At 38.7% G+C, this 17,725-nt stretch overlaps 2 protein-coding genes and 1 long non-coding RNA gene across 5 annotated transcripts in view; 2 read left to right on the top strand and 1 right to left on the bottom strand.

Annotated features, from left to right (window-relative positions):
• snapc2 (small nuclear RNA activating complex, polypeptide 2) overlaps positions 1–17,725 on the bottom strand; it is a 66,360-nt gene that overhangs the window by 8,881 nt on the left and 39,754 nt on the right. The window contains exon 1 of one of the 2 annotated variants that reach the window (XM_079605168.1): positions 9,568–9,691. The exons of the other annotated variant lie outside the window; for it this stretch is intronic. The gene's annotated coding sequence lies outside the window, so the exon portion shown is untranslated. Of the gene's footprint in view, positions 1–9,567; positions 9,692–17,725 lie in introns of those variants that run through there. 2 annotated transcript variants of the gene reach the window in all.
• On the top strand, positions 3,881–7,919 carry LOC306994576 (uncharacterized protein). Its single transcript, XM_079605164.1, has 4 exons — positions 3,881–4,306; positions 5,284–5,871; positions 5,963–6,150; positions 7,060–7,919. Exons 1-4 carry the CDS (start codon positions 4,298–4,300, stop codon positions 7,598–7,600), a joined length of 1,326 nt encoding a protein of 441 aa, XP_079461290.1. The 5' UTR covers positions 3,881–4,297; the 3' UTR covers positions 7,601–7,919.
• Positions 11,019–13,957, top strand: LOC306990831. 2 transcript variants are annotated; one of them, XR_013795948.1, is made up of 6 exons: positions 11,019–11,535; positions 11,634–11,706; positions 11,828–11,939; positions 12,060–12,113; positions 12,579–12,687; positions 13,570–13,957. It is a non-coding gene; the product is annotated as an uncharacterized lncRNA (long non-coding RNA). The 2 variants fall into 2 exon arrangements; XR_013795949.1 differs by lacking the exon at positions 13,570–13,957 and having other exon boundaries at positions 11,021–11,357; positions 11,462–11,535; positions 12,579–12,640.

Raw genomic sequence — 17,725 nt, 5'->3', positions numbered from 1 at the left:
GTGCAAACCTGAAGGAAAGCTCGTTTTGAGGAAGAATAAAATATTGAAACAATGTTATTTGTGTAGGAACAATATTCAACTCACGAGATATTGAATATCTCAGTGAATATCTGAATATAAAACCAAATTTACCCAAGGTTCAGACTGGATCATGACCTTCAGTACCACATACGTGGACAGCGCCACGAACATAGTCAAGTTTTCAAAAAAAAAAGTTGCCAAATAGGGTAAACATAGTTTTAGGTTTGATATTTGATGCGTATTCACCTAGACTGCTTTAGTTTACTTTTGTGTATTCTACATACAGTACGCAAATATTTTTATGTAAAACTTACAGTAATTCACCAAATGGATTTTTTTCATGTTCCAAAGGTTGTAGTACTTTCCTAGTGACCAGATTGACTTACTACAGGTCAAATTGTGACAACAACTCCCTTACTGTACGTACAATTGACAATTAAGTTTATGAAAAAATTATTGTGATTCGCTGTAAGTATTTTTTCGTGTTTCAAAGGTTGTAGTACTTTCCTAGTGACCAGACTGACTTACTACAGGTCAAATTGTGACAATACCACAATACTGTACGTACAATTGACAAATATGTTTATGAAAAAATTACTGTAATTCGTTGTAAGTATTTTTTCGTGTTTCAAAGGTTGTAGTACTTTCCTAGTGACCAGACTGACTTACTACAGGTCAAATTGTGACAATACCACCCTTACTGTACGTACAATTGACAAATATGTTTATGAAAAAATTACTGTAATTCGCTGTAAGTATTTTTTCGCGTTTCAAAGGTTGTAGTACTTTCCTAGTGACCAAGACTGACTTACTACAGTGACATTTTGACAATACCACCCTTACTGTACGTACAATTGTCAAATATGTTTATGAAAAATTACTGTAATTCACCTAAAGTATTTTTTCGTGTTCCTAAGGGCGTAGTGCTTTCCTAATGACCTGACTGACTAACTACAGGTGAAATTTTGCCAATAACTCCCTTACTGTACATACAGTGCACAAACACTCAGGCTAACCATAAGCTACATTAGCATTAAGCTAATTTAGCTTGCTAATCTGGTTAACATGCTTTTGTGTTCTCATTCTTGCAGTGAAGCCTCTCCTCGGCAGTTTAGTAAGACAGTGTCAACTGAGTGGCACAAGCTGCTAAACCATGTATCACGAGCCCCGAACCATTCCGGTCGTGGGTTCGAATCCTGTGTGGCACATGCCCAGACCGCAAGAGGTACTGTGGCCTTAAGTGGTGGAAAAGTTGCTTCTTTTCCAGATATGGTGTCTATATGTGAAGGAACTCAATAAATACCAACATGCAGCAAATGTATATAAAAAATTATAATTTTTAGTTTTTTCTCACTTGAAGTATGGACCTTATGCACAAAAACACAACTTCCCAGTGGCGCAATGAGATGAGAGTCAGGCATTTGACCCAGAGATAGTGGGTTCAAGCCCGTGTGGAACGACTTTATAAAATTGTGTGTAATGTTGTGTCATATCGATTCCTTTATTATTTAACATCGTACTAATCTTTCTTCCTCTTGGCTTAGAAATAAGTTTGTCTTGTTCATTATGTGTTCATTCTCATCTGAACTTCTGTTCATTTTGAGTTAATTTTCACCTGTACTTCTGAACCAGCTGTTTTTTCATGTATGTTCAATTTCTGCTGTTTTTACTCTTCCTGCTCTTGCTACTGCTTCAGGGGCTTGGCCCCGTATCGCTGCTTGCAGCTATATTTCCACTTGTTCCTTAACCTGTAACCAAGAATACTAACACACACAGATACAGTTTCTTCAAGATTGGATTTGGCCAGGCTTTAACAATAAACAGGAGAGTATTCTCAAAACATCAAGATAACATGTTCTTTCTCTCACACTTTAAATCAACTGTAAAGTAAAGACTTTAACTAAGAAATGGTCTCTCAACTATAGACTTCAATGACCCCTGCTGAGACCATTGCTATCAGGGTACCCTAGTAAAGCAGATGGATGTAGTAACACCTGTTAAAGAAGTCCATATTTAATCTCTGGAAGCCGGGCTAAATGAGCAAGCACTGTTACTGCATTCCTGGCATGGGCCAGACCCTTCAGTCACCCTCAGATATCAAATACAGACATTTAAAGGATACATTAAATAACATTTTCGATAATCACACTGGTAATTTCTATAACAAAGTAAAATCTCATAAGCCTAGAGAAGTCATTCAACTCATTTGATATTTAGAAGGAAAAATATTGATTAATACCTTGATTAAAATCACTCATTAGAATCCAGAATCCACTTCTTCGGGACTTCATAACAAAAACTAAACTTGAATCATTACAATAAGGGTGTTGCTTATTTATAATGTTGAAAATATGCTTAAGCTAAAATCTTTACCGTTATTTTAATCAATGAAATAAATGTGTTGTACAAGGAACAGCAGTTCTAATACTTACTTTTATCTAAAACATTTATCAAAATGAATTGAGTAGAGTGATCACTAGGAACATACTGTAACCTTTGGAACATGGAACAAGCTGAAATTACAGTAATTTTTTCATAATAATATGTATGTACTGTACTTACAGTAAGGTCGATATTGGCAATATTTAAACTGTAGTAAGTCAGTCTAATCACTAGAAAAGTACTACAACCTTTGGAATATATAAAAAAACATTATAGGTGAATTACAGTTTATTACATAAACATATGTAATAAACATGTAATAATGTGTATTACATAAACATATTTGATGATTGTACAGTAAGGGAGGTATTGTCAAAATGTCACCTGTAGTAAGTCAGTCGGGTCACTAGGAAAGTACTACAACCTTTGGAACATGAAAAAATACTTACAGTGAATTACAGTAATTTTTTCATAAACTTATTTGTCAATTGTACGTACAGTAAGGGTGGTATTGTCACAATTTGACCTGTAGTAAGTCAGTCTGGTCACTAGGAAAGTACTACAACCTTTGAAACACAAAAAAATACTTACAGTGAATTACAGTAATTTTTTCATAAACTTATTTGTCAATTGTACATACAGTAAGGGTGGTATTGTCAAAATGTCACCTGTAGTAAGTCAGTCGGGTCACTAGGAAAGTACTACAACCTTTGGAACATGAAAAAATACTTACGGTGAATTACAGTAATTCTTTCATAAACATATTTGATAATTGTACGTACAGTAAGCGAGGTATTGTCACAATTTCACCTGTAGTAAGTCAGTCCTTTCACTAGAAAAGTACTACAACCTTTGGAATATTAAAATAAAATCACTATAGGTGAATTACAGTTTATTTCACAAACATATGCAATAAAAATATGTAATAATATATGTAATAATATGTTTATTACATAAACATATTTGATAATTGTACAGTAAGGGAGGTATTGTCAAAATGTCCCCTGTAGTAAGTCAGTCTGGTCTGTAGGAAAGCACTACAGCCTTTTGAACACGAAAAAAAACTTACTGTGAATTACTGTAATTTTTAAAAAAACATATTTGTCAACTGTACGTACAGTAAGGGAGTTTTTGTAAAAAATCTCACCTGTAGTAAGTCAGACTGGTTACTGGGAACATGCTACAACCTTCGGATAGTAAAAAATCCCTTTGGTGAATTAATGTAATTTTATTCTAAAAAGTACTTATGTACATTATGTACAGTGAGGCAGGTTTCCTAAATACAATCATTATAATGCACTTTTTATTGTTGCTAAAGTACAATCAATAGCATTAGAACACATAATGTGAGAGATATTTGCTGGTACATCTGTAGTTTGCAAAAATGTAGTTGTCTGTTTGCACACAATGAAAAAAAAGACAACTTTTTAGACGGTCCCTATCTTGTTTACCGCACTACATTGGACATTCAGTGAACATTCGCAAGTTTGTATGCCATTAAAACAATACTTGCCCATTTTGATCGATTGTGGAAAATGTTGTAGTTCACCATCCTTGTCCTAAAGATCATATAGCTGCTTTTATTTTGCAAAAATATGCTTTATTGCATATGTTATTGAGACACTTTTTAAGCAAAAAAGTGTGAATGTGCGAATATAAAACCAACTTTACCTAAGTTCTTCTTCCTCCCTCAATTTTCACGGACCTAATTAAATCGCCGAGTCTGCCCGACTTCAGCCCACACGATTTGTACCACTATGTGGTAAACGGGGTATCCCCATACACTGGTTCTGATCTTAAAGCTTTTAAAAGTCTGGATGCTTACCAGTTCTTTGTAGCTGGCTGGGTTACAGGTACGCGATGCTACGCTAACGGCGCGGGGAGGTACCTCATAATGGCAAAGGTAAGACTTCAATCGATGGTTTATTTTTTTATTAACATCTATTCTTTACTTAAGTGAAGATTTATATAGCTAACACGTAACTTAGCCTATGATTTTAGAGGACATAGTCGGCCGTGGCTTTTTAATGACGCCTGGACGCATCCCAGCTCTGGGAAGTGCCGTCATTAATTATCGATCACACGTCAATCCATGCAGTAAATCACGGAGTGTCTGTAATCAATAGTAACCACATAATTGTAACATCTATCCATCTTCTTATCTGTGATTATATTCGCTGTAGCCTGTGTTAAGATTCTACCAGTTAAAATCAGCGTAGTGATTAAGATGTAAATTATCCACAAGGTGCATTTATGGTGTCACTGCAGCAGTAAACAATAACATTCATGTAAAAAATAATGTATTTATGCCACTTTCTGTAATTGTAGGTGCATCATAGCCAGTAAATCACGGAGTGTCTGTAATCAGTAGTAACCACATATAATTGTAACATCTAGCCATCTTCTTATCTGTGATTATATTTGCTGTAGCCTGTTAAGATTTGACTAGTTAAACACAGCATAGTGATTAAAGGGATAGTTCACTTTAAAATTAAAATTCTGTCATCATTTACTCACCCTCAAGTTGTTTCAAACCTGTATTAATTTATTTCTTCTGCTGAACCAAACAGTAGACTGTAGTACCCATTGACTTCCATAGTATTTTTTTTTTCCTACTATGGAAGTCAATGGGTACAGTCTACTGTTTGGTGTTACTGACATTCTTCAAAATATCTTCCTTTGTGTTCAGCAGAAGAAATAAATTAATACAGGTTTGAAACAACTTGAGGGTGAGTAAATTATGACAGAATTTTAATTTTAAAGTGAACTATCCCTTTAAGATGTATTCACTAGGGGCATTTATGGTGTCACTGGAGCAGTAAAAAATAACATTCATGTAAAAATAAAATAATGTATTTATGCCACTTTCTGTAATTGTAGGTGCATCATAGCCAGTCACTCTCTGAAACCCAACTACAACCATGGGTATCTTTGAAGAAGGATGGGACAGTCTTGTGCGGCCACTGTACATGTAAAGCTGGCCTGGGAGAGGTGTGCTCCCACGTAACAGCTCTGCTGTACGCAATAGACTCTGCTGTTAAACATCTGGAAGACAAAAGCTGCACTGATGGGCCCAGACAGTGGGGACTTGCTCCTTTGAAAGCGGGCAAGGCTTTGTACAAAGAGGGATCGGGAATTGATTTCTCAAATCCTGCCAAAAAGCGTTGTGGTGTAAACAACCAAAGCCATTCAGGTTGTCCATCTGGGAAAAAAGTGGGTGTGTCTGCAGCAGCTATAGAACAATTCTACAAGGCTCTGGATAATGCATCTCCAAACCCTTCAGAGAAGAGTGGCATCCTACGCATATTGCCGCACTACTGTAAACAGTTTCAACCAAAGGTGGTGTCTCTGGGTCTACCACAGCCCCTGACTGAGTTATACAGTGCCCAGAACCGGAAGCTGTCTGCCTCGGACCTTGAGAAAAAATGTGATGCCGTATTCAATGATATGGAAGTCACACCAGACCAGGTATAGTCATCCCTCTTAATCTCATACGACCAAAATGTGCTTGAAGGTGTCATGTCATTAATTTCATCTTCTATAATTTACAATGTTGTAGGCAGTAAAAGTTGAGGAAGAGACACGACAACAGGGAAAGTCAAGGCTATGGTTTGACATGAGGGCTGGTAGGGTGACGGCATCTAGGTTCAAGTCAGCTGCAAGGACAGACCCTACAAATCCTTCCAAATCCCTAATTAGGCAGATCTGTTACCCTGACCTATGCAGATTTTCAACAGTTGCAACCAGGCATGTGACATAATGACACAAACATACAGTTTCTGTTTTGAATTTCACCATAGTGTAAGTGAGTAAAGAAATTAGATGTGCTTTGAAATGTTATGTTTCAACTATGGAAATGTATGCAATACATGTTGTGTTCTAAGGTAGAAGGCCCCTGCTTTTTAAAAAAACCCATCAAAGAAACAAACACAAGACAAAGAAATGTATTTATCATTGGAATATTTATTAGTCAATATTACAAATTATCAACATTATTACAAACATGAAGACAGAGTGCATCCCTCAATCTCTTTAAGTGCCCTTATCTATTTTTATTCACAGGTGTATGGTGGAGGTCCTTTGCCTAGTTATTCCTAATCTTCCTTTTAAATGGTTCCTGTTGTATTTCATTTACACCTTTTTAAAGAGATATTCACTTTAAAATGAAAATTCTGTCATCATATACTCACTCTCCAGTTGTTTCAAACCTGTAAGAATTTTTCTTCTGCTGAACACAAAGGAAGATATTTTGAAGAATGTCAGTAACCAAACAGTTAACTGGTCCCATTGACTTCCATAGTATTTTTTATTCTACTATGAAGTCAATGGGACCAGTTAACTGTTTGGTTACTGACATTCTTCAAAAAATCTTCCTTTGTGTTCAGCAGAAGAAAAATTCTTACAGGTTTGAAACAACTGGAGAGTGAGTATATGATGACAGAATTTTCATTTTAAAGTGAATATCTCTTTAAACTACTCCTGTGATATCTGTGATAGAATATGATACAAGAGAATATTATGTGCTATTAAGATTAGGCCAATTTTGGGTACTGACATATATAGTACTTATAGTTTTAAAGGAAATGGGAGAACAAATCCAATGAAAAGGGCACTCAAAGAGTTACGATGATTTAACATTATTTTTCTAATTTTCAGATGGGGATGTGAACATGAACAAAAAGCCAGAGAGACGTATGAGGCTTACGCTGCACAACAGCATCAGGACCTAAGTGTTCGTGATGCCGGTCTCCACATTGATACCTCCCGTCCCTACCTTGGAGCATCTCCAGATGCCTTGCTGTCCTGCTCCTGCTGTGGCGATGGTATTTTGGAAATCAAGTGCCCACACTGTGCCAAAGACACCGGAGTCCTCAGTGCCACTGAAAAGAAACATTTCTGCATTGAGAACACAGATGGTACACATGCACTTAAAAGAGATCATCAGTACTACTACCAGGTGCAAGCCCAGCTGTTTGTGACGAGGCGGAAGTTTTGTGACTTCATGGTGTGGTCTACATCCAATTTTTTCGTACAGAGAATTTTGCCTGATGCTGACTTTTTTACAGAAGCAGTGCAGAATGTCGAAGCCTTCTATAGGTCAGCCATTTTATCTGAGTTATTGGCTAAGACGTATACATGCCCAGATAGACTGCTGTCAGACAAAACACAGTCCACCGACTCACAAGAATTGGAGTAGTAGGGAGTTGTTCAAAACATAAAGTGAATTTACTAGAATTGTTGGGTCTTTGTAAATGATATGATTATAAAATTATATATTATATGTGGTCTAGACCTACTCTATTTGTAAAGTGTCTCGAGATTACTCTTGTTATGATTTGATACTATAAATAAAATTGAATTGAATTATTTAGTAAGAATTGCCAGTGCGTTATTCTACATACATTTAATATCCTTTTATAAAGGACAACAACACTGTCAAAAGTTTAAGGGCTGGTTTATTTTACAAAAACATCTTTCAGCACATTTATAAAAGCCAACCTAAATTACATAATGTACACTCATATACAACTTTTATAACGTTTATCCTGCATGTATTAATTAAATACAAAGTGTGAATGTGTTGGGGAACTGACACAAGACAATTTTAAGATGTTTATAACAGCAGAGTGACAGCTTAATTTTGGTGAAACCGTGTGATATAGACAGAATACTGACTAAATAGGAGACGTTGATAAATGCTCTACTTTTCCCGGTGTTTAATACTAAAGCACAAGCCGATGGTTACATCTCAATCAAAAAGATGACCCCTCTGCAAATTCATCAATCATACAGGTGAAACTTAAACTAGAATATCATACAAAGTGAGATATTTCAAGCCTTTATTTGCTATAATTTTGATGATAATGGCTTACAGCTTATGAAAACCTTTTCACAATATTCTAATTTTGAATTTGGGGTTTTCATAAACTGTAAGCCATAATCATCAAAATTATAGCACATAAAGGCTTGACATATCTCACTTTGCATGTAATGAGTCTATATAATATATTAGTTTCACCTTTTAAGGTGAATTACTGAAATAAATGAACTTTTGCACGCTATTCAAATTTTTCAAGTTTCACCTGTATATGTTTGTTGTTCAAGAGACCGATGATGAGATGCCATGCATGGCAAAGGCCGTCACCAGGACCCACTGAACACACCATCTTACATTACACAGCCACTAGCCTGATACATAACTTTTTTGTTTACGTTGCCTCTAACTTAAGTTTATGAGCATCAGAGAAGCAGACATTTAAGTGGCACCAAAATCTGGGTTGTTATTTGTGTCAGATATACAGATGACACTGTTTAGAGACGGGTGATCAGTGTGAATGGGTAGACAGCACAGCCCTATCACGCTAGCTGGTAGCCTACTTGCTTATTACAGAGGTTACTCATGTTACAAATGACAATTTGACTGGGTCTCCATCTGGACATGGATGACGGTATGGTATTACACAAATTAAGTACATGTAACTGGGAAATACATTAATCTTACCTTGTAAGAAATGCTCGCTGCAAATCCTGGAGTAACTTAACGTTACTTGGAGGGCTGCCAGTCCTTTCGGCTGATAGCAGCAACCCATCGCTGCCTTCTCTCACCATCAAATGGCACTCGATAAAAAGATACATTGGCTTTACCTGGCCTATTAGCACAGCCCACTGCACAACACGAAATAACCATTTTTTTTACACGTTTTACGTTTTTAGACACAAACACGTACTCGTTTGGCTTGCCGTCCGTCTACAGAATAGCTCTTCCGCCGTCCGTCATGGCGTTCAGAATTCGCGCGAGTAGAGCGTGACGTCACGTGCAAAGGGTCTATAAACTGTATTATTATTAAACCAGGGGCCATCAAAGAAGCATACCCTTCACAAACACTGGTATGCAGTTTTGACAAAGTAGGCTAAATTGACAGACCCCGCTATAAAACTCAACTTCCGGTATGCTATTCTGACAAAGTATGCTACATCGACAGAACACCGGCATTCTTGATATGCCTGCATTATTTTTAAGATGAAATCCTCCACGTGAGCATTGTAAACGTATCCAAATTAAAACCCAAAAGAAAAGGTAGACAGATAGGCTATAATACGTCTATAAACCGAGAATTAAGAAAGATAAATGAAATGCAAAAGGAAGCATGAAAAAATGGTAACCTGTGCTTGGTAAAGATGTAGGCCTAAAGAGGTTTGTCAGGAAGATCGGAATCATCGGATCAATTCTGTGGTGATTATGAACTCTGCTGGTGATTGCGTGACATGATTTTAGTGGATGTAGTTTTTTTTCTGCAAAAAACGGAGAGATACCAAGACGTTTTAATGATTGATCGGATAAAACAAATTAAATGAATGTGTATATGCTTTGACTGTTTTTGGATATTTTATTATTTATTATTTTTATACTTTCTTTATTATTTAAAAGGGAGAATGGAAATTGTGTCATATAATTTCAGATAAGTTGTTATAGCCTATTTTACTGACAAACACTATTGAGTAAAAAAACAAACAAACTATCCAACCCGATCTCACGGCAATTCGTACGAATTTTACGAGGTGGCTAATTCGTACCAATTCATACGGGTCAAATATGGACAAACCCAACCGTTGGGTTAAATTTTTAAATTACATTTTTAACCCAACGTTTGGGTTTGTCCATATTTGACCCAAAATTGGGTTGAAACAACCCAGCATTTTTTAGAGTGTACGAATGTACGAATACTGTAACATGTCTGATGAATTTACATGCATTACAATTTACTGTAAATGTAATAGTAATAGTATACATCCACCACACTTACCGGTTTTCTTGGCAAAAAGTTTGGATGATAGAATTGACAGTTGATCTTTTTAGATTTGGATCAACTAATCTGGCAGCCTCTGCCATAGTAAGGCCTCGTTTCACCACATGATCAACGATGATGGGCCGGACTTCATTAGAGACAACAGTTCTGCCTCCCTCTCTCTAATGACCAACCATGAGACCTCTCTGTTGGTGCCCATGCCCACCTCCCAGACCTCTCTGTTGGTGCCCATGCCCACCTCCCTGACCTCTCTGTTGGTGCCCATGCCCACCTCCCTGACCTCTCTGTTGGTGCCCATGCCCACCTCCCTGACCTCTCTGTTGGTGCCCATGCCCACCTCTCTGACCTCTCTGTTGGTGCCCATGCCCACCTCTCTGTTGGTGCTCATGCCCACCTCTCGGACCTCTCTGTTGGTGCCCATGCCCACCTCCCTGACCTCTCTGTTGGTGCCCATGCCCACCTCTCTGACCTCTCTGTTGGTGCCCATGCCCACCTCTCTGACCTCTCTGTTGGTGCCCATGCCCACCTCCCTGACCTCTCTGTTGGTGCCCATGCCCACCTCTCTGACCTCTCTGTTGGTGCCCATGCCCACCTCTCTGACCTCTCTGTTGGTGCCCATGCCCACCTCCCTGACCTCTCTGTTGGTGCCCATGCCCACCTCCCTGACCTCTCTGTTGGTGCCCATGCCCACCTCCCTGCACAGCAAAATCTCCAGTGTTGAAATCCTGGTGTTAAAGAGTCCTAGAGTAAAGAGTTACTTTTCTGGTGTTGAATTAACACTGCTAGTGTAAACCGCACCCTCTGGCTGGTGAAAATATGTAGAGTTAAATCTATAACACCGAGAGAGTGTAATTAGTTACATCCGGGACATTTACGCGCTGGGCGCGACGAAACGAACTGAAACTTTTTTCAAAGACGCCATTTTCTTTGACTCGCGCCGCAAGGCATATAAGGAGGGACAACGCAGATATAATATCATATTAAGTGTTTATGTATGCATTTTATATCATTTTATTACATCATATTGTTTTATAACAATATTTATGTGCTGTGCACGGCTAAACCGCTCTCAGAAAGGCATTTCCGTCGACGCGCGATGAGGAGCAGACGAGGATGAGGTTGCTTTTACACAGGGAAACGACGAAAGTACGTGTTTTGTCTAATCTACAATATGTATTTTTTTAACATATTGATTTATAGCGATATTTAAATGCTCTGCGCGCTGAACCGAGCCGAAACTTTTCTCAAAGGCGACATCTTTGGCTCAATACGGAGCTGACGACGACGAGGATTGCTTGTAACATTAACAGGGAAAACTCCGAAAGTAAGTGTTTTTAACCAAATTTAAAACATGTATTTCATGGCATTATATTGTTTTATAACGATATTTATATGATGTGCGCGCCTAAACCTTTCTCACAGACTAGGCCCGTTACATCTTTGACTCGTGACGCAGTGCAGACACGGAGTTTGCATTTAACAGTGAAAACACAAAGTAAGTGTTTTAACTCATTTACAATACGTATTTCATAATGATATTTTTTATGACAATATTTGTGATGTGCAAATATCATAATGTATTTATCCTCAAACTATCTTTTACTCTCGTTTGCCAGCACACCTATCTTAACTGAAAACAGAACCTCAACTCCACAAACTTCGGACCAACAACGCACGGGAAATTGCCACTTTATTTCCTTATTTAGAGGTTCACGTTTTTTTAAATGGGTAAGTAATTCTTTCAGATTCAATATTTATGCAAAATGTATTTGTCAGATTAAATTTAGGTTGATGTTTGGATAAGCTTTCACGTTTAAATGTATTGATTTAGCTATTTGTGTTTGCTAGGAGCATTTCTATGATGCACCTACCAGGCTTGGTGTATACTAGAACCTAGTGAAGGTAAGATTTAACACAACATATGAGAGAATCATGTGCATAAAGGTAAAAAAATAATCATTGTTTTGTTGCCATTTGGTATAACTAGATTTTTTTGTTTCATGACACTCATTTTGAATTTGTCAAATTACTTTACAAAAGTAAAGGCCATTGCACACTGAGTCCGAAATTTTCGTATATGTGTTTTTTCGTCAAAGAAAATTTGTCAAAGCACCATTCAAACTGCTTGTTACGGATGCGAAAAACGCAGAAAATCAAACCCGTTTAGATTTTTTTAATGACGGATGAAAGTTTCGGAGGCAGTGTGCAAGCGTGATTGACATAACGTGAGGTCGTATTTATTTTTTAACTTGTGGAAATTTTGGATTTCTTAATTCTTTTTTTCTTTTCTTTTTACTTAAAACGAATTTTCAAGCCAATTGTTTTCATGATTTGACAGGTAGATGTTTTCTTGCTTTTTAATTTTAGACTCAACTGATTGGGAAATCCCTGCCCATCACCTGCCCCCAACATCACAAAGCCACCAGAAGGAACAAAGATTCTTCCGGCAGCTGACCATTTAGTGAGATTTCGTAATGTGCGTGTCTTAATTTATTCCTAAAGGGTTATTTCACCCAAAAATGGAAATTATGTCATTAATTACTTACCCTCATCTCGTTCCAAACATGTAAGACTTTCTTTCATCTTCACAATACAAATGAAGATATTTTTAATGAAATCTGAAAGCTTCCTGTCCCTCCATTGACAGTCCACGCAACTACCACTTTCAAGCCCCAGAAAGGTATAAACGTATATCATTAAAGTACTCCATGTGATGCCAGTGTTTTAATATCAATTTGACTATGCAAGTGCTGTGTTTGCAGCAATAAAACATTTACCACTTAATTTATAAAATATTAATTTCCAACATGCGTTCATGAGAACATTACAACTCGTGCATGTTGTTGACGTGAGAGCAGATGTTAAGTAAGCGTGCATTGAAGATTAATAATTTGTAAATAAAGTTGAGTTTTTTTGTTTGTTTTTCGTGCAAACAAAGCACTCTTGTTGCTTCGTAATAAAAAAAATTGAGGTTAAACTTGAGTCACATGGATTACTTATGATTTCTTTTATACCTTTCTGTGGCTTTGGAATTTATAGTTGAAAAGGCTGTTGATGAAGGGACAGAAATCTCTTAGATTTTATAAAAAATATCTTCATTAATTGTTCTGAAGATGAGCAAAACTCTTACTGGTTTGGAACAACATGAGGGTGAATAATTTGACAGAATTTTCTTTTCTTTTTTGTTGAATTAAGTATTTTATTTACTTGGAAAAAAGTAAATTCAAGTCTTAATCTAACCAAAATAGTTTCTTGTTTGAGTCACAAAAGTCTAAGATGATTTAACTTTTTCCACCATAAACTTGTATTTATAAAACACAAGTATTAATTGTAATTGGTCTGGTTTTGTGTTGTGTAGGGAACCAGCACTCCAGGATATTTTGATAAAGTTGGATCTGCACGGCCTTTCCTGCTCTGTGAAACAACTATATATGCACTGAACTTTACTGTTAGCAACTGGACACAACTGATCCACTCATATCCTGCAACTGTTGTTCATCCGCTGAATGTTGTGTTGACTCAAGTACTGCTGTACTGTTGCAAAGTCGAAGGTACTCAACTTCACAGGACTTGCATTCACTGACATGTACAGGACTTGAAATATTACAGAGATACAGACAATTTGATGAGCAGCTTTCACATAATCATGATGACAGAAATGCCTTTATTGTGCCTTCATAATTTATTTTAAAAGTTAACCTATGATGTAAAGGGGCTTGTTCGTTAATAAAAAAAACTAGTTTGTTAAAACAACTGTTTGCATTTTGCCTTTTTTTAACCTTACAATGAAATGAATTCTACTATGTTCCCAGACTAAGGTTACAATTTAACTTTCTGGATTGTTTTGATGTGCATTCAATGTTAGGTTAAATTATTTGCTTTTATACTCAATTTGAGTCCCATTTAACACTCCTGAAATGTATATATGACTCCCTCCATTTTGGAGTTAAAATAACACTTTTGAAAGTGTGAAATATATACATTACTCACGGAATACATTTGAACACTGTAAGTGTTCAAATGTACTCCATGAGTGATGTATATATTTCACACTTTCAAAAGTGTTATTTTTAAACACTGTAAGTGTTCAAATGTACTCCACGAGTAATGTATATATTTCACACTTTCAAAAGTGTTGTTTTAACTCCAAAATGGAGGGAGTCATATATACATTTCAGGAGTGTTAAATGGGACTCAAATTGAGTTAAATGTACACTGGCGTTTTTGCTGTGTGACCTCTCTGTTTGTGCCCATGCCCACCTCCCTGACCTCTCTGTTGGTGCCCATGCTCACCTCTCTGACGGAGCCCTTAATTGTCCACAAGCTCTTTCTATTCCTTGCTGTCTATCCATGTTGAAAGAAATTGCTAGTGTTTACACCCCCACTTATAGTGACCAATTGTGGTTACCACTATGTTAATTAGCAATAATGAGTATTCATCATGTGTGGTTACACGTAATTTATGTGTTCGTACAAACACACATTTTATTTCTGTAGTTCTCAAAATCCATATACTGTATATTGCTGAAATGAAAATCTATAGGTTTACCAAATGGTTCAGTGATTAACCATTAAGATCAGTTGGATTAAGGGTTGGTCAAATGTATTTACGCAAATCAGATGAGAAGCATATCAAAAGTATTGTGAGCATTGCATTGTGAAAGACAATTACTTCATATGAAAGGTATTTCTTTGATGACACACTGATTAGGTGTGGTGAAAAAGTGAATGTGTCATTTTGTGCGTTGTTCTTAGTCAATTGAACATGTGATCTGTTTTGAGTTTTGTACCAACAGTTGTTAGGTTTTACCACATACTTGCGATAATAGTACCAAAGCGAATAAAAAAAACTGTTACAAAAATAAGAAGCAAGAGTTCAGCTAAATGTTTCATTGTGCCAGCCTACTTTAAAATGATTAAAATGTACATACAATTTAAATGTAGCCTAATGTACAAGTATATGATCAGGTATATAAATATTTTATTATGATATACGCATGCTACTATAGGCCAGTAAATGCAACACTCAGTTTTGTTCATATATAAAATATGTTGGATTCTTTTGTAAAAGCCGGCTATTCGGCCCAAATCTCCGGCCTACAGGCCTATATCCCTCTTAGCACTGCTGTGCTGGAAATGTCTGAGAGAAAAGCAAATGTCTTTGTTGGTTGGAAATAATCTTGGATTATTTCCAACCTTACACTTTCTATCTGCCTAAAGGGACCTTGGCCTGAAAAAGGTCACCAATTTCGATACTTGTCCGAACACCTGTGCACCATCTCTTTTGTATATTCAAAGCACATTTACTCTGACCTCTCTGTTGGTGCCCATGCCCACCTCTCTGACCTCTCTGTTGGTGCTCATGCCCACCTCTCTGACCTCTCTGTTGGTGCTCATGCCCACCTCTCTCTGTTGGTGCTCATGCCCACCTCTCGGACCTCTCTGTTGGTGCCCATGCCCACCTCCCTGACCTCTCTGTTGGTGCCCATGCCCACCTCTCTGACCTCTCTGTTGGTGCTCATGCCCACCTCTCTGACCTCTCTGTTGGTGCTCATGCCCACCTCTCTGACCTCTCTGTTGGTGCCCATGCCCACCTCTCTGACCTCTCTGTTGGTGCTCATGCCCACCTCTCTGACCTCTCTGTTGGTGCTCATGCCCACCTCTCTGACCTCTCTGTTGGTGCCCATGCCCACCTCTCTGACCTCTCTGTTGGTGCTCATGCCCACCTCTCTGACCTCTCTGTTGGTGCTCATGCCCACCTCTCTGACCTCTCTGTTGGTGCTCATGCCCACCTCTCTGACCTCTCTGTTGGTGCTCATGCCCACCTCTCTGACCTCTCTATTGGTGCTCATGCCCACCTCTCTGTTGGTGCTCATGAGTCATGCCCACCTCTCGGACCTCTCTGTTGGTGCCCATGCCCACCTCCCTGACCTCTCTGTTGGTGCTCATGCCCACCTCTCGGACCTCTCTGTTGGTGCCCATGCCCACCTCCCTGACCTCTCTGTTGGTGCTCATGCCCACCTCTCGGACCTCTCTGTTGGTGCCCATGCCCACCTCCCTGACCTCTCTGTTGGTGCCCATGCCCACCTCTCTGACCTCTCTGTTGGTGCCCATGCCCACCTCTCTGACCTCTCTGTTGGTGCCCATGCCCACCTCCCTGACCTCTCTGTTGGTGCCCATGCCCACCTCCCTGACCTCTCTGTTGGTGCCCATGCCCACCTCTCGGACCTCTCTGTTGGTGCCCATGCCCACCTCCCTGACCTCTCTGTTGGTGCCCATGCCCACCTCCCTGACCTCTCTGTTGGTGCCCATGCCCACCTCTCTGACCTCTCTGTTGGTGCCCATGCCCACCTCTCTGACCTCTCTGTTGGTGCCCATGCCCACCTCCCTGACCTCTCTGTTGGTGCCCATGCCCACCTCTCTGACCTCTCTGTTGTTGCCCATGCCCACCTCTCGGACCTCTCTGTTGGTGCCCATGCCCACCTCCCTGACCTCTCTGTTGGTGCCCATGCCCACCTCCCTGACCTCTCTGTTGGTGCCCATGCCCACCTCCCTGACCTCTCTGTTGGTGCCCATGCCCACCTCTCTGTTGTTGCCCATGCCCACCTCCCTGACCTCTCTGTTGGTGCCCATGCCCACCTCTCTGACCTCTCTGTTGGTGCCCATGCCCACCTCCCTGACCTCTCTGTTGGTGCCCATGCCCACCTCCCTGACCTCTCTGTTGGTGCCCATGCCCACCTCTCTGACCTCTCTGTTGGTGCCCATGCCCACCTCCCTGACCTCTCTGTTGGTGCCCATGCCCACCTCCCTGACCTCTCTGTTGGTGCCCATGCTCACCTCTCTGACGGAGCCCTTAATTGTCCACAAGCTCTTTCTATTCCTTGCTGTCTATCCATGTTGAAAGAAATTGCTAGTGTTTACACCCCCACTTATAGTGACCAATTGTGGTTACCACTATGTTAATTAGCAATAATGAGTATTCATCATGTGTGGTTACACGTAATTTATGTGTTCGTACAAACACACATTTTATTTCTGTAGTTCTCAAAATCCATATACTGTATATTGCTGAAATGAAAATCTATAGGTTTACCAAATGGTTCAGTGATTAACCATTAAGATCAGTTGGATTAAGGGTTGGTCAAATGTATTTACACAAATCAGATGAGAAGCATATCAAAAGTATTGTGAGCATTGCATTGTGAAAGACAATTACTTTATATGAAAGGTATTTCTTTGATGACACACTGATTAGGTGTGGTGAAAAAGTGAATGTGTCATTTTGTGCGTTGTACTTAGTCAATTGAACATGTGATCTGTTTTGAGTTTTGTACCAACAGTTGTTAGGTTTTACCACATACTTGCGATAATAGTACCAAAGCGAATAAAAAAAACTGTTACAAAAATAAGAAGCAAGAGTTCAGCTAAATGTTTCATTGTACGCGCCTACTTTAAAATTATTAAAATGTACATACAATTTAAATGTAGCCTAATGTACAAGTATATGATCAGGT

The sequence above is a fragment of the Phoxinus phoxinus genome (assembly GCF_949152265.1).
Source record: "Phoxinus phoxinus genome assembly, chromosome: 2".
In the NCBI taxonomy this organism is placed as follows: Eukaryota; Metazoa; Chordata; class Actinopteri; order Cypriniformes; family Leuciscidae; genus Phoxinus; species Phoxinus phoxinus.
The sequence above is the reverse complement of the archived record's forward strand: the minus strand, read 5'-3'. Positions and strand labels throughout refer to the sequence as shown.